The following is a 20,528-nucleotide window of genomic DNA, read 5'->3' as shown; positions in this document are numbered from 1 at the left end:
TCCTTTTTCGCTTCACTGTGTTTACATTTGTGCAGGGACGAGAGCTCTGTGCTCCTTTGATTTAACATCATGAAACATGTCGTACAGGTTATCAACAAGAGATGTAAAAAAAAAAGAAAAAGAATTATGCTGCGAGGTCGTGAGGCGTCTCAAATGTTGCGTCAGCCGTCTTCCTCTATGACACATTGCATAGGATAAAACATTTTGTTCCTGTCGCCCCAATCATATTGTCTGATCTCAGCATGAGAGACAGGTCGTTGTCACATATGATCGGATGATATGCAGAATGAATCGTGTGACTAGTAAATGATTTGTGCACCTGTCTGTCACAACCCTCTGTTATATCATGTATGTGTATTGATTGTTTGTACGTTTTTATATCACCTGCATGAAACAATTACCTCCTTTGTAGAGTTGGGGCCTATACACTCAGTTGCTCTCTCTCTTTCAGAGAGGTGCTGATTCAATTTTATGATCACGGAGGACTTAGTGAAGGAATGTATTAAACAGCATTAGCTAGGCATGCCGAATGTGTATAGTATCTATTAAATTCTTGGGATAAAGTTGAAAATCAGTAGATTACTGAAGGCCATTTCATTTGTACAGCGTAGTACACAGAGCAGTCTTATTATGTTACAAACATATAAACCTAAAAATGACTAACTCTAAAAGACTGACTAAAAGAAAATCTAAAAATATGTGTGTATAAATTCAGAAAATAATTTAAATAAAGGCATAACAACTCAATAGCCTTAAAGCATAATCCTCCTAGATAGTTATTTTATCTATCAACAATTGCTCTGAAACTGTATTAAATATATCAGTATGTTACAATATTGTGATATCAAATTTTATATGCCATGTTCAATGATTTTATCTCACTCCCACTTGTACTGGTTGGTCAGTCTGGTACATAAATGAAACCCAATGATGAAGAAAGATTCATGATCTCTGTCAAGATGATTTGTCAACCAGTGTAAGAAAAATTGGGAATCATTTGTCAGTCACTTCAGACACTATACATTTTATAAAACGATCCAGAAAACAATATAAGACGACATTTGTTTGCATGTCCAAACACACTCATAGAACATTAGACAAATCACCTGGATATTTGAAGGTCCCTCTCCCATCAGCCTCCTTGATCAGACTAATTATCCTTCCGGTGGCTGTCTTTGTCTCCCCTATCACCTTTGAAATACTCGATCATGTTGGAGCACCCAGTCTGCCGTTTTACATTATTAGTTCCCTGCCGGGGGCACTCCCTCTTATGCAGAGAAGCAGAGGAAACGAAGGTGAGGAAGATAGAAAGCGACGGCTCCTGCCTGCTCGTCGTTGGGGGAAGAGGAGGAGGTGGCGGCGTTGACGGCCTAATCTGTGGCTCTGATTATCTTCTCATTACAATCAGACGGGAGCTACTCGAAGAAGAGGAGAATGTGTAATTACGCTCAAATCTCCCATGACTAAAACAGAGGATAATAAGCAGGGCTAGAACTGTGTGCTCACATCTAATCATTCAGTTTATTTAGTCGTTCATTCTACAGACGCATTTGACTATGGATGGGGATTTTCAGGTGGTTCAGGTGTAAACTTAAAGCAGCATAATTTGGAAGCTAAAAATTATTTTCCTCGATTTTAAAACTACACAAAATATGTTCAAACATCAGCCCGACTATATGGCCTGTAGTTTTTTCTCGCTTTTGCTTTCATTCCTGCATTAATATATGTTAATAACTAAAAATTAATAAGCTCTGCTTTATCAGAAACAGGGGAAAAATTCAAGGACAACTTCAACTATTTTTATGACCATGCATCTCTCGTAGCTGCATCTGCCCAGCACGAGATAGAAAACACCATTTCCTAAAATGTCAGGACAACTGAAGCATGTAAATAACTACATTTCAATTGACACCTCGATTTGAATCTTAAATGGCTGACCTCCAATTTTCCTGGAGAATGGCTGGCAGGGAGAAATGGAGGGGAATAAAACACATATCCAGCAGACCAGAGGGAATAAGGTTAACCAAGCATGCTAAGTCCTCCTCACTATTGTGTGATGGAAGCGTTAAGTGTGTAGACAACTAGAAAAAACATCAAAAGTTCTCATTAGATGGGACAAGAAAGAAAACTAAATCATTCTTCTCTTCTGTTTGTTTTTTTGTTTTTTGCCTCCCTCACAGCTTCGAGACAACAGCCTGCCTGCCACTCAAGACTGATGAGAGGAAAGCGGAGGACACTAGGGTGGATGCCCCGAACAGAAATGGCTGCATCAAAGGAAAAGGACGCAAACACCACAGTCATCGCAGGGCTAGGAGGTGAGATAGCCTTCATGCACTTCACAAATGCCAAGCAGGGGCGCTTGAAAATCATCAAGAAGGTCTCAAAGTTAGAGTGCTTGTGAAGTCAAGAAATCAATGTCCTTTAAAGCTGTAGGATCACAGTAAAGCATTTCTGACGATGAATGCTTTATGTTTTTATTTGTTTTGGGGTTTGCTTTGGTAGATATTTGAATGCTGGTGATAAAGCCTTTTAACAGTATAACAAAACTCCCTCAGGGATCGACTCTTAGATAGAAAACAGAGCTAATCTCTATATTCCGGTGCCGAGAATGTAAACAGTCTTATCGGGTCGGGCCCAGTGGAGAAATACAAACATGTTGTGGGGAATTCAACGCTATGTGATTCAGATCCTTTCTTTTCACCAGCACCTTTAACCAAAAGTCTCCTTCACACTTGAGGGTAATTTTCAGGCTTCTGATTCTGAGGCATGAAAAATTAATACAGCAGATTTTTTTTACATTTTTTAAATTAATGACACCTTTAAAGTCTTTACAGTCACAAAGAAAGCCAGGAAGCAGACAGTGATACAGTATGTAAAATACAACTGGGGTGTGTTACAGGGGATCATAAACATGAATCACTTCTCTTTAGATGAATTTTACCCAGTTTACCCCAACGCACAGGCATGCAGGCTTCTGATAATCATTTTTTTGGTTTGTGTGTGAAAGAAAATACATCTGGTAAAAGAAAAAAAAAAACTGTATGGTGTTTTTTATCCCTGAAACTGAACTCTTTTCTGAGAGGTGACCTCACACTAAAGGGCTTTGTTCAGTAACTCCATGTGGCAGCAGGACATACAAAATTGCTTGAAACTTAAATTCTGATAAATCACAAGTCAAGTAGACACATTGCTGTCGGCGAAGTTTTATTAAGGAAGGATATCAAGACGAGACTGTAATCACGTTTTGCCGTCTTATCAATTGAGTTACAAGATGGGTTAATGTGCGTTAATATTCGTTACACAAATTAAATACGCTGTCTCTGCTGTCTTGTCTTGTCTCTACTCATTTTCTTTAAATTAATATTGTGCTTCATGAAAGTGTATTCATTTATTCTGATGTTAACTGAGACAGTGTGGCCCCCTGTAGTACCCTGTGGGAAACCCTGTCTTCACTTTGTCAGAGCCCTTTTTTGTGGTTTGGTTCACAGTGAGTGCATCGAAAACAAAAAGTGCGAGGAGCTGCGTTGGTGTGGGCATACGGCTTCACATTTGCTTCATTATTTGTATGCATAAGTTTAAAGACAACACTCCACTTTACTGCACTCCCACGAAACATGATTTTACAATTCCGAAAGGTCCATTAAAAAGAGTTAAACAAACAGTTAAACAGTAGAACTACATGCTTCATGCTACGAAGTAATGTACCAGGAAATGTGTCCTGATGGTGTTGCTGTGTGTTTCCGCAGCAGCTGAACCAGTTTCAACTTGTTGCCAGATGATCATGAGTCTGTGCCACAGCAATGGTCTTATCCAAATCACTGAGAGAGATTTATTTTTGATGCACGAATGTTGTTAGTTTGAATGTATCCTAAAAATGCTGAACTCCAGGTGGATACTACTTGAATATCATCATAAGCATTATAGCAATAATAATTGCTGATTTATACAGCACTTGAAAGACATAAGCAAAATTCATAACAGCAGCATGAGGTAGAAAATGGTTAATTTTACAAGAAAGAAAGAAAGAAAGAAAGAAAGAAAGAAAGAAAGAAAGAAAGAAAGAAAGTATAAATGGAAACGCACAAAGAGCCGTTCAATAAAAAAATGGTTTTAAGATGAGCTTTAAAAGCAGAGACAGCATTAGCAGACCTGCTGTTAAGAAAGCTGGAGGCTGGAAGGCTGCTCCAGAACCAAGTTATTTCCAGAACCAAAACCAACTGTAGTTTTCAACTCGGGAATATTTAAAGGAACAAAATTGATGGACCCCAAACGCCTGTTAGGACAATATGTTTGGGGATATGCTCTGGCACCCGACCATGCAAAGCTGTATATCATTGTTAGTACTTTACAATGAATTCTAAAAGACTTTGACTTAAACTACAGCATGACAAATTCTTTTCTCATAATCACAAAGAGAGCTTCTCTAAAACACAGATCAAAACCACAAAATAACTGTTAATTAACTTTGACCACAAGGTCAGCCAGTAGGAGGAGAGACAGCAGCTACATCCAGTCCGTGATTTAGCTTCTGCTGCAGCACAGATGTATCACAGCCACCAAGGTTCACTGGCTATAAGCAAATAATTAACAGATCAGAGGAGACCAAGAAGGAGAAATGCATGAAAATATAGTGCTTGTGTTAATCATTTCTACTTATTATAAAGTGACTAATGAGGCTTATTCATTTCCCAATTTTTTGTCTCAATAATAAACCAATGTAAGTTGCTGCCTGAGAAAATTCTCCGGCTTTGTTCTAGAAATAGTATGTTAGTTAGTAAATAAAAAGTAGTTTAAAGGTTAGGGTTAGGGCTACCTGGTTCACTAGAAAAGGACCCACAGAAACCTTTTCCAACTTGACCGTTTCAAAGTGCAAGTCACTGTCTCGCCAGTGACTAAAAGCCAGACCGAGATTTACTCTTGTCCTCTTTAAGTTTTGTTGAATCAGTGAAAACATTTAATTAGCCTGAACTCGAATGGAAACCCAAGAAGACAAAATCCAACTGCTCACAAGTGCACTGCACACAATCTAGTGGCAGATACCCAGCGCGTGATGAATGTTTTATATAATGGCATATTTGGGATGTAGTTACATGTATACATTTATGGATTCATGCATGATTGCAACAGCAGAAAAAAAACATCATGCTCTTCAGGAAAATAGGCCGCATTCAGCTTTGAGCATATTCTCATCAGATGTCCCCCAAATCCCTTTTTCATACACCATTGTTTCTCGCAATCACCATTCGCAGTGTAGCTGCCAATTGACTGCTCTCTCATTCTGCCTTTCATTTTCTCCACCTCATCAAAAGAAACAGTTTCTGCTGGCAAGAAAAAATGCAAATGCTTGCCTTGTGTGCTCTTTCTACAAGGCCAGAATGGTAGAGGTGTTAATGAGTGACAAAGCGTTCTCATTACCAGGAGAGGGTACTTGGGTTTGGTCTGTCTAATCAACCCTAATGTATTTCAGTTCCTAATGCTCCCAAACTGCCGACTACACCAAGCAGGGCCATTTATTATAGCAAGACAGTCTTCTGCATCCAATGAACCCGGCACATAGTCTCAGATCTCTGTGGTCGCATATAACAAGACGGAGTGCAGTTTGTCACTGTCTGGATAACTCTCACCTGTTAGTGTGACCTGCTGTTTGTGTAACGCAAAGGTATGTTTCCTTGAATTCTGACATGTATGTCCAAAAATTACCCTGACTGTGTCATTTGAATATATTCTGCCTAGAGCTAAGCGAGGCGAAAATATAAAAATATTATCTTTATACTGATAATCTTATTCAGAAATGTACTTTATCTTTAATGCTTTCATTCGGAGTAAAACCAATAAAAGAACAAAACCTGTTATCTTTTATTGTATATGGTATATACACACTTAATATCTAATCACAAATGGGACTGCTGAGTCACAGAGTTTTGTCACTAACAAGGAGAAAATTCATTTTTTAATAGTTAAATTTCAAAGCACATTTTTGTAGCTTCACCCTTCATTCACACATCTAAATTCAAAGTAGCTCTCATGAGCCTGAAGCTTGCCAGCATGATTGCATTGAGCAGATAATTTAGTCTCCATGCATCATTTTTCTTATTCAAGTTGAAAAACTTGAATAAGAAAAAGTTATATGGTAGGAAATTGAATTAGGAAGCCATCGGTCTCAACTGTCAGGTTTTCCTCGATTTAGTTTAGGTTGAAGGTTATTTTATTTTTATTTTTTATTTTTTCATTATTTAGTGAAGAAGTAAACGACAGACATGAATGGTTGTCACAGCAAACAGCACCAGATGTATTTTTAGGTTTAATACTCAATGTCCAGAGAGACAACAAATGGAGAAGGTCATAATAGACACTGTTCGTAAAATACCCACATTCTCCAGAATCTCAAGGCACAGACCCAAAGCAACATAAACAGTCCATTTCTTTTATTTTCATTCATTACTTCTTTGGACAAGTGGCTTCAGGTCAGCTCTCAGCATTGAAGTAATTTCTACCAGAATGTTTTTGCTGTTTTTCCCAAAGAGTTTTGAAAAGATTTGATATGTCTGTACTTGGGGAAATGGTTTGGGAAGATTCAAAGCTTACCATAGTTGTTTCCTTGAGGACAGTTTGGAGTGACCAATAACAATGAAATCGTAAATAGTTAAAGAAACATTGCTTGACATTTTACAAAATGACATGTCGCTTCGATTGTTGTGATGAATCCGAAGAGTGGACAGATGTTGTTCACATCAATAGCATGTTTATGTACACTTATGTTTCATTCTACCAGCCATCATTAAAGATGTAAACACTCCATCACTCATGCATGAAATATCACATCAGTTCTGATTTAACCTGCAGATAGATACTCTTTTCTAGTTTTCCAAATAAAGCCAAGTGAGCAGCAGTCAAAAGCATCTCTCTTTTACTGTGTATCAGCCTACACGCTCGCGTTCCACTCCTCCTTTGCTTCTTATGAATTTCAATCTGTGTGGACATGAAAGGCTCATTCGGTGAGCCTATGGCGCTTCAAAGGCTTTCATCTCCCTTTACACATCTGTCATTTTCAGAGAGCAAATTATGTGGACCTCTGGACAGTAATCAAGCTGGTCAACAGATGGAATCTGACAAGTTACTTCTTTATAACGATGAATTCACACTTGACTTGGAGAATGGATAGAGGACAAAAATATCACAGGCTTGAGGGGTTTCAAATGCACCATAAATATCTCAAATCCACCTTAATGAAGTGACACGTTCACTGAGGTCAATTTTAAAACAAAGAGAGTCTGAATCAACAAAAAGCAACTGTCAGTAAAGCATCAGATGTCCTTCTACTACAGCGTAAAGACAGAAAATAATGGAGGTTCTTGGTCCTCCTCCTGAAAAAGCTTTGTCTTTTTTCCCCCATAATCTACACCTGAGTTGGTGCAATTAGTATTTTTTTTTTCTTTGAGTTGGCTGGTGTTTTGGTCCATATAGGTTCAGTGGCAGTGCTGTCTGTATGAAGTGGAATATAAATCAGTGTGTTCAATCTCAGCTTATAAAAACAATTGTCTGATGTCTTCTGCGGTTGTGGCAGAGCTTTGAAAGTGAGAAAATTACTCAAATGAAATCACATCTGACGTTGGGCTACAGAGTTTTAACAGAATTCCTGCTTTACATACAGTTTGAAAGATGTCAGTATTTCCCAAGTACACTTCCTTACTAAACAGAAAAATACAACCATACACCTTCTGAATTCACGTTTATCTCTTTTACCAAACTAAGATTAGCTTATAATCATAAAACACACTTCATTCAAATGTGACAGAAACAAAATAAAACTTGCCAAAATGTCTTGGTTGTCTGGTTCGGTTGATATAAATCCTCAGTTCAAGTGAGATGTGAAATAATTCTGGTAAAATTACTGTTCTTGAAAAAGCAGTCTGGTCTGGTGGCTTTTGAAGAGAGCGTAGATAATGGCTCCAGTTCTCCGTCTGAAATGACTGTGATGGCAAAACAAAGCGGTGAAAATATTTGAAATGTTATTGATTTTTTTTTCAAAAGTGGTTAAACTAGTTTTGGTGATATGCTGGCAGGGAGCTGTCCAGCAAATGTGATCTGCCACGCCTACAGAGTTCTGAGAAATCGTCTAAACAGCAAAACTAGCTGTTTTTAAACTGGGTTTTTTAATATTTATGAATGTTTATTTTCACTGGGATTTTTGTAGATGATTAAGGACATACTCATCTTTGATATCATATATGCAGTTTTACAATTTCAAGCCACATTTCAAGCCACATTCCCAGAGGTTTTTCCCAGAGGTTATGAAATCCTACTGTATATATAGTTGTATAATAGTGTGTATCCCACTGTACAGTGTGTAGTTTAAATAGGAAACTAAGTATATGGGATGCCCTGATACAAGTACTGTGAAGTGAGCCATGTGCATTGGCAGTGAATGGGATTTTTCCCAGATCTATTTCATGTCGTCGTCAGTCTTGACTTCAGTGAAGCTCACTGGCATGCGATCTGTGTTGTGCTTTGTACCAGTCTGGATAGGATTTCATCATCCTGTTGTGATGGGATCATCTCATACAGGACATTTGGCTCACAGATAATCTTGTTTATGTGTGTCAGGATCAATCGGGATGCAATGCATGTGCGGTTATGTAATGCCAATGATGAGTCATGTGGATTATTTCACCCCACCCCTTCTGTTAGGATTATTTGTTTGCAAAGATTTTATGGAGAGAGAAAAAAGAGGGAATTTCACACTTTTGCACAGAGAGAAGTGTAATAAACACTTCTGTGAGAGCAGATAAATAAAACTAGGCGACAAAAAATACTGTAAATTCTCACACATTAGAATAATATATTAATATTGCTGCTCCACTCTGTTTTACCTCACATCAGTACTTTGAAACTGTAAGCATGGGTTGACCAACATATTTTCTTATTTTCTTTTAGTGGCATGTAGTTATTAGAAGCTGAGGTGGGTTTATTGTCAAGTAGTGAACATACAAGGAACATGGCTTGGTATTTTGTTTCATACCAATAAACATAGTAAGAAAATATGAAAAGAAAAGAAAGTCCTGCAAAAGAAACAAAGAAATAAAATAGAAACAATTACAATAAAATGTAAAAAAATATATTCAAAACATTTTTTTTTCATCTGTTTGAATGAAAAAATTAATAAATAAATGAAAAGAGCTGTACAGTGGGTTTAAAATATTGACTGAAGGAATACAAAAGATAAAGAATTGAAAAATGTTATGAAATACAAATGTGCAATGGGCAGAGATAATAATCCCTAAAAATACATTATGTATAGACTTTATTTAATGTACATATATGGGTTTTATTTGCCTGGGTTTTGTTCACCTATTTCAGTGGAAGTAGAAATCTCAGGGACAGACATCAAAACTATGCAAATAAAACTAGAACTATCTGCATAGTTAACATGGTGCTGAAAATAAATGAGACAATAACTTTTTTAAGGCTCTTCAGCACTCAGCAGAGTCCAAGCTGTAACTTACATCCCAGCAATGTGCTCTTTACCCCGCTGAATTCTTCCAGCTGAGACTTCACATTTCACTTCCCATCACTTGAATGAACACAGAGGTGTCCCCCTCTGCTCTGTCTCTGTTTGCAGCCCCTCCTTTGATGAAGAGCTCTCCCCCCGGCCCAAGGGGAAGAAGAAGAAAAGAAAGTCTGAACGGAAGAGGAAAAGGAAAAGGTCAGTCCCCCAAAATGAGATGACTCTGCAGTGGAAGTATATTGTTGGACACCTTTTTTTGTGTCTCTAGAGTTCAGGTTTATTTGTTCTTGTGCTTTAGGTCTCCTTCCCACAGCTTGTCGCCACTGAGGAAAAAGAAAAAGAAGAAGAAGAAGAGCTCCAAGAAAAGCAAGCGGCATAGGTAGATCTTCTGGCTTACTATGACAATATTGGCAAAATGGTATGACATTTATTTTTAGGTGACCTAAGTAATTTATTTTTTTTCCTATTTCAGGTATACCTCCAAAAAGTCAAAACACAGGTACGTATATGGTTATTGCAAGAGTTGTGTGTATAATTTTAGCACACAGCTTGTGGCTGTGTGTGTCTGTAATTTCTAAAGGTTAAAGTATATTAATAAAACAGAACCTGGATACATTTCTTTCATAAATGTAGTGTAGCATTTTGTGTCGGCTTTCTATAAGATTTCCAATTCTTTTTACAATGTGTAGAAGTATTAAAGCAGGCTGTCTGTGGAGGCTTTGACAGTCTTAATACTCCCCGCTCACGCCTCTATTCTCTTTTATCCCACCAGCTCTTCAAGTTTAAAACATAAGAGAAAGGATGAGCGCAAGCACAAGAAAAGGTCAGTCTGTGATTGCTGTATCAGAATCATGTACTCTTCCTCCACCATGGTAAGCCCATCCACCCTTTGCTGAGGTAGAAAGAGAGAGGATCCCCTAAAATGCTCTCATGTAGGGGCACGATGGGTGAATACAGGAACGTGCAGCTTCTATTTTTCTGAGCAAAGCGTGAAAAAAGCCTTGTAAAGAAGAAAACTGATTGAAAGCTTGAGCCACAAAGAGAGGGGAAAAGCGGGTGAAAGAGGCTAAGAGAAACCAATTTCATGCTGTGATCTTTGAACATTTTATAATTCGACTTTGGATGAGCGGCCCGTTGTTTGTAAGCACAGAGCCAAGTTCAGCTGCTGTTTACTAGGACAGCTTCCCAGCTCACTACAACTCTGTCTTCTTGCCTGTTTTGTTCTCTTCAATCTTTTTCTATTCCTTTATACTCCTATCTTTACACCGTTCAAACACATGATAAGTGGACACTATTTGTATTATACATTCTTGAAGTTATAGCCTTGATTTGTACCTTAAGCACACTTGAACATTGCAGCTCAGGAAACAAGATCTAAGCATTTAACAATGCCAACAAATTAATTAATGTGGTTAATAATTATTATTTAAATGTTTGATTAATCAATCTATCCAAGACTAATAAATAAATAAATAAATAAATCCACTATCCAGAATAATATAGGGTCATTTCAGTTTAGTAACTCTTTGTAAATCTTATTTTAGTTTTAGATCTTATTTCCTTGCATGACTGAACTTCCATTTGTTTCACTTCATTCATTCAGCCTGACTTTATGTTCAGTAGCATCCAATCACGAAAACATAATTTAATTTGACATAGAATCTTCTGTAGCTCTTGCTGATGCAGTTGTCACGTTGGTCAATGACATGTGTCAATTTCAAAAGTTGTTATTTCTCTAAGTTGACTGACAACAACTGGTACAGCTGTGCAGATCTCATCCACACTTGCCCAGGTAGCTATCTATGCAGGAGGAGTGCATCACTGATCCCTTCTACTAAGCTTTAATAGGGTCAATTGTTTCTCAAAACAAGGGACTAAACTACAATCCCACACCTATTTTAACTGATTTGAAAGTTTTTCAGTACAATGGGTAACAGAAACAGCAGGGAGACAAAATGTGATAAAATAAAGATAACAAGATAAAATGTGTCCAACTCCAGAATGTTTTTATTGTAAACATACTCAAAGATCAGCATGCATTCTTGCACTGGCGAGCAACGACCACACACCGTTTCTACTGGTGGAGCCCCTCTAATATGTTATGAATACATGAATATGATTATACTATATGTTATCAGTGAAACTTTCTGTCTCTACCATAAAGTGATGATGGATAGGCCAAGTTATGATTGAGGCTAGTAAGGAGGCATTCAACGCAGCTAGAACCAAAATGTGAACTTCTTTAATTATTTATTTATTTTTCCTTCCTCACTTACTTTGCAACACACTGGTAAGGAATATTGTGCATTTTAGAGAAAGACCCACAGGGAAGGGGTAGATCAGGGTTAAGGAGTAAACAAAGTGTTTATGCTTTCTGTTACATTTCTGTATCTTTTCTGCCACCTCTTCTGGATCTACTGTCTCATTCCTGATGTCTACTGTTTAAAGTCATAATGGTGTCGTGACTGGTGAATGGGGACAAAGTATTTAGTTTATTATCTGCTTTATTTATTGTCCTGTCTATCAATGCCCTGGTATAATGTCTGTATGTTTTTATTGACAGAGGTTACTTGTTGATGTACACCTGCAAACCTATTGGAAATGTTTGTTTTTTTAAATTGTAACACAAAAACAAAAATTATACGATGTAAACTTTTTACAGACGAACTTCTTGGTTCAGCTTTGACCTACTGTATTTTCTGCAGTTGCACAGTTTTCCTGTGCAGTGAGGGATCAGTGCTCTTTGCACCTTATCCACTTGTGTCTTCTCTCCTCTGCTCCCCTCGTCACCTCCTTCAGTTCACGGACTCACTCACGGCGGAGACGACGCTATCGGAGGTCAGAGTCAGACACTTCTTCCTGCCAATCTTCTGCAGAGGACAGGTAGGAACCCATCCCTCCCCTTCCTCACCGCTCTCACTTCCTCACTTTATCTTATAAGCCCGAGGTGTCTGCCGAGTTCCTGGCCACACCGCTGCGATGACTGATAAGGCAGAGGTGACTTCCTGATCTCAGACACGACCAGTCCTTATCACAGTTTCACGGGAAATGGCCCCATATTCAGTCCACAGATCAATGCACTCAATGCATTAAAATGACATGTTGCAAAACCATGGCTGTGTAATAATGTGAAAGATGTTGTTTTTCACACGATTTATGGATTATACTGAGCAGCATTGATGGCATGATGATCTCTTTGTAGCCACTGGTGACAATTAATCATTGACTAATCATTGATCACCACTGAATACAGAATAATGCAGTCAGAATGACATTCTCAGGAGTTTCTTTGGGATATTAATCAGAGGAAATCACAATTATTATCAAGAAATATTGAGATTAAACTACATTTTCCAACATTTTTATACAGATGAAACTCAATCCCTCATCAGCTAATCTTCAGAGATAGAATAACATTCAAAAAACCATTTCTTAACAGTTTTTCATTGACTACACGTCTGAATACAATACATTTTTCAAGATGGACAGAACAAAACACCAGAAAAATAATGTTGGTGATATTTCACAGACATCAAATGTGCTCAAGTGCGCATTTTCTAAAGTGCAGAATTGGCCGTGACTGAAAGAAAGCATTTATGTCGTGCTGCTGTGTCATGAAAACTTAAATCCAACATTTTCCCGCAGACACCATCTGCAAAAATCGGTGGTGCATCAGGCATTAGGAGGCCTGGCAGCTGTAGTAGAGGAAACCAATGGAGTGCTTGACCACACGGACTTGAAGTGGAGACCTGCAACCAAATCAGTGTGTAAATCGGCTCCAAAATATCGTGCCATCCTCTCAACTGCTACCGTAAGTACACTTTGGGACTCTTAACGGTGCTGCCGCTTGTTCAGTTTGATTTCTCAGTTATGGCCATGTAAAACAGCATATGGTCAGTGCCTAAAGTGAGGCAGTTTGGTTTGGAAAATCATTTTGAATTTCACATCATGGTGTTTTTAAAAGCGTTCTTGCCAATAATATTTAACCAAAATACAATATTTTTCAGTATAAAACTTGTTTAATTTATCTTTTATCCTGTACATGGCCTTATTCTGAGCTCTTTTTGTGAATTTATTATTTTGCAGTAATTTTATCAGCTCTTGTTTTTCAAACAAGACAAACAGCATCAAGACTTTCCATGATGATATTGCTATAGCACATTACACAAGTTTATTGTCCTTCCCGTTGAGCGTCAAATTCAAATGCCAGTACACATTTGTATTCCTTTATTTAAGGTATGTTTGAAAAGTTCTGAACATTTTGTTCAGAGATGATGTTAATGCATATTTAGGACCATTGTTTTAAATGACATATTTAAACAAAACCAATCAAGATTTGGGGGAATAAAACACTTTAAAACTTTAACATTTAATGTTTACTAGGTCTGTTGTTGACTACATGTTTTTATCTTTGCTGCACTGCCTAGTTCCCGAGTTCAAAACACCTGCGCTGCACAGAAAGTTGAGCATGTTTTCCTTATAATGAACAGACACATAAAAAATAAAAAAACAGTTGTTACCGTTCTGCATTTGTTCTGTCAAACCATGATCTGCAAGCAGCAGGCAGGAAGTTTATTGCCACCAAAAGTGTGGCAGACTGAGCTTAGTGAGCAGCTTTAAGGTTAGGGATGGTTTGACAGAAGACATGAACCATTAGTTTCTGCTACACTACATAAATGTCACACTGCTTACTGTACTGGCACCCAATGTTCATCGTGCTCATTTAACGTCAACATAAACATTAGGGAGACCAGGCTGAAGCCGGAGACTAACATAAGGAATAGTCATGAATTTTGGAATTATTAGCATTTTCTTGCCACTTTGGACCAAAGAAAAACAGATACGCAGCTCAGAAAATCAAAGAATATGTTTTATTTAATTTCATGGACTGACCTACTGAAACCCTTGTGGTTATAAGAGTAAAAAGGACTCAGAGACTCTTGTCTTGCTGCCCTGTTTTGCATTTAGCATTCTTTCAAGAGCTTCTTTCAGGACTCACATAATACAGATACAGAAGCGTGGAAAAGTACAAAATTTTGCCTTTTCACTTCTCAGCCCTTCTGAGTCCCCTCTGGTTTGCATCTGTTTATGTTGTGTGTATTTACTTCAGGCACACAGTTACACTTGTTCAGACTGCAGATCTGACTTGGAGCTAAAATTAAATTTAAAAAAAACAAAACAAACATCTTTAAACTTTGATTGATGACTTCTAGGTGACTGATTTTTTTTTTTTATTATTTAAATTTTTTTTGTTAATGATGTTTCCCAAAGAGCCTCATAAATACAGCTATGTCCTTAAACTCATTGTCTCATGCTTATTGGAGCATGAAATATATTTAATTTCTCTGCAGCAATCATTAAATTATGCTAATTGCAGAGACGAATGTTTTTAATTACACACCACAGGGTTTTAATTGAAATTCAATAAATTAATCCATATATTGAATCTTGCCTGGCATTCAATATCCCAAAGACATTCAGGACTTCACAGTTAGTCACTGAGGGGTAGCCTTACTGTGTCAAAATTATTCAGTGGTGTTTGCATTTAATCATGGGTTTTAATTTGGTGGTTAAAAGTGATGCAGAATGAACTTTGCTTGATATTTCTTTCCCAAAAAAGCAAGCCATAAAGGGAAAGGTAGGTATAACGGGACAGACAAACCCTCAAAAATCTGAATAATCAACATGAATGTGGTTGATTGTAAATATAAATAGTGAATTTCTTTTGGGCTGGAAGCAAAAGAAACATAGGAAATAGAAAGCAAACAAACCCTTAGCAGAGATGAAATGTTAGTCCTGTCCAAATTTCTTCAGGTGACATTGAAGAATGTCTCTGTTTAAAATGTGTCTTTGTGTAAGTGAAATCTTTGACTCTTGGGTACGCACAGATTGTGAGTAGATGCGAGTGGTAAATTTCCCTCAGGGTTGGTGTGTTGTGTCAACTTTAGACTAGATAATGGCAAACCTTTTGGGAGGACAGACCGGATAAAGCTCTGAGTGTCTCGCAATCAATAAGAGAGATCATAATTTTAAGAGATTAGTCGACTATGATCCTTGGATAGTCAGAATCTTATGATCCATCTCTGGATGTCTGCAGTACAAAAGAAATTAATAAGAAAGAAATACTTTTTTTGCGTGTGCAGTAGTTGTACTCATATGAAAGCACACTTTTAAAGTATTCTGGGACTATTCGCTCCCGAAAAACTCCAAAACAATGCACCATTAAGGAAAGAAAAAGGAACATGCCAATATAAGTCTAACTGGCTCTGGGTTTGAAGAGAGGGTTATTGTCTTTTTCTTGCAATTTACGACTCTAATGATGCACTTATGTTGCCCGCTCTTCCCTTTTTCTTACACCTTACCTACTTAAGGAGGAAATCTTGATTGGTAAGTCGATGCTATCCGCAGATTTAGGGATTTACTTGTAGGTCGGTGCAGGCTAATTATTTACTTCTTACAGGAGAAAGAGCACAGTCATCTGTCCTATTCTGAGGGCTTTCTTAGTTAGACTGATGGGATCTCTCTTTGTCTGCAATCCTTTTCATTTCTACATAATACCCATTTTGTGATGTTTGTTCAATGTTCTTTAAATGAGGCTTTTCAATGGGGCTATTGTTTACTCTTTTTCTCTTCACTCAAGTTAGAGTCGGTAGATTTTATCCACACATAGTTTTTCTTTCTTCTCTGCTCTTTTGTTGTTCCTTTCATATAATTGTTTTAGTTTAGACTTACTTTATCTAAATTTGTTTCTTGTTGATTTCTTTGACTTTAGTTGAGTTCAGACTTTCTTTTGAGGTTAATCGCATGCTTCAAATTTGCATGATGTCTTTATCTTTCAAAGTTTTCTGAAAAAAAGAAAAGAAAAGAAATCTCTTCTCTGTGTTTTCGAGGGAATATGTGCCTTTGTACTAGAGTATTCACAGTGCATCAAAGCAGATAGCAGGTTCCATTTATCAGCTCACGCTTGATTTTAACCTGCAGCCTATTTGTCTGTTTGCAGATTTTGTCGTCAAAACCTGGAAGCGAGCTTTTGCACAGAAAAGGATCTCAGCATTTTTCGAGCCAGACCGAAGGTCCACATGATTACGATTCTGGGAATGACACATCTTCACCTCCATCAAGCAAAACTGGCGTTTCTCGGGCGAGTGTCACTGACAACAAGAGGGACCACTCTAAACGTCTGGCCTCGCCAGAGAAGCTGAAGTTCACTGACAGAGACAACGTCTCTGACTCAGGAAACTCTGTGACTAGCTATGCTTCCTTGTGCAAACCTTACGGGGAGGACGGCTTGTCTGCAGCCATTTTCAGTGGAAACGGCAAGAGGTAATGTTGTGTTATACTAAATAATCCATCTGCGTGAATGCTTCCCAAGAAAATTGTAAGCTGTTTATCTTCTGCTTCCACGCTGTTTGCTCTTTTGTATGAGTGAGGATAAAGTAAAGTATTTCTTAAAAACAACAGAGGATACAGTTTTGGCTTCATCACTCAAAGCAATGAAACATCTTAATGTATTTTCTTTGCAGAGGGCAGATAACCTTGGGGTGTCGGTTTGAGGTTGTGAGACCTCCAAAGACCTCTAGCTGTTCAAAGAGGATGAGCAGGTCGTCTCGAAGGCGACCAAAAACTCGGCCATCCAGCAGCAGGAGCAGGAGCAGGTCCTCAGGGAGTTCCAGATATTCCGGACGATACTCTCGAAGCCTGTCACTGTCATCTTGCAGGTGGGTTAACTAAGCTACACCAACAACAGAACAATTTTCATTGTGTTCGAATGCACTGTATATTTATAATATAATTGCCAAAGGAAGTTAAAACAAACGTTAATTCATGTTTTATTTTGTTAGAAAAATAAGATAATTGTCAATTTTTTCTGTTGCCAGCTCGTACTCGCGCTCACCGAGTTATCCAGCTGATCTGAGGCGGCGAGGCAGCGTGGCCAGCTTGAGTTCCAGAGGAAGCTACTCCAGATACAGCGCTGACAGGTGAACTTTATGAAGTCTTTCAGGTGCTAATGACGCCTCATTAGTTGTGTAAAAGAACACATATATATATATATATATTATATATATATAATATATATATTATATATATATTATATATATTTATATTATTGTCAATCGATTAAAAAAAATTAACGAATTAATCGCAAAATTTCTGTAATTAATCGCGATTAATCGGATATCTATCATAAATGTATCAATAATTAATGCCATTTTTCTGAGACTGAAGCTTATAATGAATATTTATTTATGTTTATTTATGTTATTAATTTATTGTTGGTGATTAAATTGCCCTTTTGTTTCCCAGACTGCGAGACAGAAAGAGAACACCAAGCTCCAGAGAGACAGATGTGAAGCATGCACATAAGGTTAGTGGGAAGAGACGAAGACGCAAATCCTACTCTCCTATGAAGAAAAGAAGGAGAGACTCACCAAGCCACCTGGAAGCACGCCGAATTACAAGGTACATCTTTCCCAGCCTGGTTATTTATAGACATGATATACATTTTTATGCCTAAAGGCAGCTAAAATTTACTGCTGGTCCCACCCTCCACCCCCTCAGTTGGACGAGTCCCCAACCTGAAGTCTTTCCCCTCGTGTTGATGAGCTGTGTACCATGAAAATGGCATTTAGCCAGAGGATGAGATAACTGTCAGCTCTAAAGCCACCACAGGTGCTAAAGAAGCAGATGGCAAGCACAGGCAATCTGAAATATTAAAAAAAACAAAAAACAGAACAAGCAAGTCTGATCTTCACTTTTTTCTGCCCAAACAACACCTCGATTTCAGCAGGCATGGCTCTTTGATGATGTTTTCTCCATTGTGGTTTTGTTCTGTCCTCCGCACAACCTTATACCCCATCAGGAGCGCTTCAGTAACGAGGGTCTTTTGCCCTGCTTAATTATGTTGACTTGCTCAGATTTTGTTGCTTTGGTCATTTTTGTTTTGATTTTTTTGTGCTTTAAATTTGCTGCATCCCTGCCACAGCCGGCAGAGTGGAATCAAGCTGTTAGTGTTACTTTTCTTTCATTCCATACTGCTCTTTAACAACTGCAAATGACAGAAAAAATGTGCAGAAAAGAACACCCAGAAATTACAAATAATATATTTTATGTAGTTATTGATCCAATAATTTTTATATAATAATATTTGTATTTTAACCATAGGCCAAATGATAATGTGTAATGTAAAATGTCTTGCTCGTCACCTGACTCTATTGTTCCCCTCAGCTCTACAGAGCGTTTTAACATCTATCGTCACTACAAGCAACCCCTTTCCCATTACACATGGTCATTTGACACATTATCATATAAAAATATTTATTAGTGCAGCTTTAATGTTTAGTAAAATGTACACATTGTAGCTCCAATTCTCCTCATATTTGTCAGTTTCACAACACTTCCCTTTTTTGTTATTCACAGTGCCAGGAAGCGACCCATCCCTTACTTCCGACCCAGTCCTTCTTCCAGCAGTCGGTCCACCAGTGTGTCGTCCTGGAGCAGCCTCTTCACCCGCAGCCGTAGTCGCAGCCCAATCCACAGCATAAGCCGGAGCAGAAGCCGGAGCCGGAGCCACAGTTACTCCTCCTACAGAAGCTACAGCCGCAGTTCATCCTGGAACTCAATTTTTGGGACTCGGAGTCGCAGCAGGAGTCGCGGTTCGTTGAACAAGCGCAACAAAACAAGGCATTAGGTTTCTCAGAGAACATTAAAGGACTGAAGCGCTGGCCGTGTTTCCAGTTGAGAGTTGGACAGTGCCATGTTGGAGCTATCAGCTGTGTACGTCTCCGTGCTCCACTTTGATGCTTGAGTAGAAATGTCCCAGCAGGGATCTGACTACATCTTTCATTGATGTAGTCTTGTTGAGTCTGCCCACAGAGACTGGAAACTGAATGTCTTTTTGTTTGTTTGTTTTGTTCTTGTACAGCATTGTCTTGCATCAGCACCCACAACGGCCTGAGGCTGTTCATCTCTTACATATTTACAATAGAAACTGCACATATGACAGAAACAGTATTCCTGTATTTGGTCAACTAACATCAACGCCCTAGTTTCAGCAGCACTGCAATACCACTGTCATACGTACACATTTATTCACGTGCATTTGTTAGGATTACTTATGAACAAAAACAAGCGAGTCTAGTTAATTTTGCTAACACGGCCAAACATCAGTTGTGCAATAACACAAGACATAACAGCCAGCTTAACCCAACAGCTCAGCGTCTGTCTTTCAGCCTTTTATTTCACGAAGCTTTCACCAGTCAGCCCAGCTTTACACTTGTTTAGCAGCCTCTTGCTCTTTTATCTTCTTAGCTTCCTCCGTCAGCATCCCCTTCTGTCCCTTTGCCGTTATGTCCTGCTGCACCTGCTAAGCCGGGTTGCCTAGCTCCGATTCTGGCAAGACACCAGCTCTGCTCCCAGTCTGCATTTGCTGACACCCAGCGGCTGAAAACCACCTCTTCCCACCTGTAGTACAAACACTACCACTCCCCCAGTGCTCTGAGCTCACAGTCAGGGCAGCCTGACTGAGCAGACATGAACTAACAGCAGCTATAGTTCACAGCAGTAAGCGTTACATGCTTCTTGCGGGTGATAGTACCCAGAGCACAAAGTTACAGTGCAAGAACAAACGTATGGGGCTAGAATGGGATTGACCTTTCACTCGCTTACACTTCAAATGGATTTAAAATCTGTTATCTTATGGTAGAAAAGTTACGCAACGTTTATCTTTAAATTATTCTTTTAAATGAATGTTTTGAAATGGTTTAACTGTCTAATATTTATTTTAAAACTTGATGGTTAAATGGTGCATAATAAAATCTGAGAGTACCAAGAAGGGTTGAAATGATTAATTTCATTCTTGTATTTTGTTTTCATAATATACAGTACATCTTGGCTAATCTAAAAGATAAACACTAAAGTTTCTTAGGACATTAGAGGTTTACTGCCCCATGTCAGGCTGTTATGTTGTAGATCTTGTACAGTGAAATATTGATATGACATTCAAGCCGTTTAAGCTGAGTGTTTA

At 38.3% G+C, this 20,528-nt stretch overlaps 1 protein-coding gene across 1 annotated transcript in view; it reads left to right on the top strand.

The window, feature by feature from the left end:
* Positions 1-20,242, top strand: part of srrm4 (serine/arginine repetitive matrix 4) — a 53,225-nt gene extending 32,983 nt beyond the window's left edge. The window contains exons 2-13 of the mRNA XM_019264458.2: positions 2,181-2,315; positions 9,620-9,703; positions 9,804-9,884; positions 9,978-10,004; positions 10,278-10,328; positions 12,305-12,388; positions 13,151-13,316; positions 16,506-16,828; positions 17,029-17,223; positions 17,383-17,484; positions 17,810-17,965; positions 18,923-20,242. Coding sequence (XP_019120003.1) covers positions 2,181-2,315; positions 9,620-9,703; positions 9,804-9,884; positions 9,978-10,004; positions 10,278-10,328; positions 12,305-12,388; positions 13,151-13,316; positions 16,506-16,828; positions 17,029-17,223; positions 17,383-17,484; positions 17,810-17,965; positions 18,923-19,193 — 1,675 coding nt within the window. The 3' untranslated portion in view covers positions 19,194-20,242. The remainder of the gene's footprint in view (positions 1-2,180; positions 2,316-9,619; positions 9,704-9,803; positions 9,885-9,977; positions 10,005-10,277; positions 10,329-12,304; positions 12,389-13,150; positions 13,317-16,505; positions 16,829-17,028; positions 17,224-17,382; positions 17,485-17,809; positions 17,966-18,922) is intronic.
* Positions 20,243-20,528: the final 286 nt, after the last annotated feature.

Source organism: Larimichthys crocea, chromosome III (genome assembly GCF_000972845.2).
Source record: "Larimichthys crocea isolate SSNF chromosome III, L_crocea_2.0, whole genome shotgun sequence".
NCBI lineage: Eukaryota > Metazoa > Chordata > Actinopteri > Sciaenidae > Larimichthys > Larimichthys crocea.
This window is presented reverse-complemented; position numbering and strand designations above follow the sequence as displayed.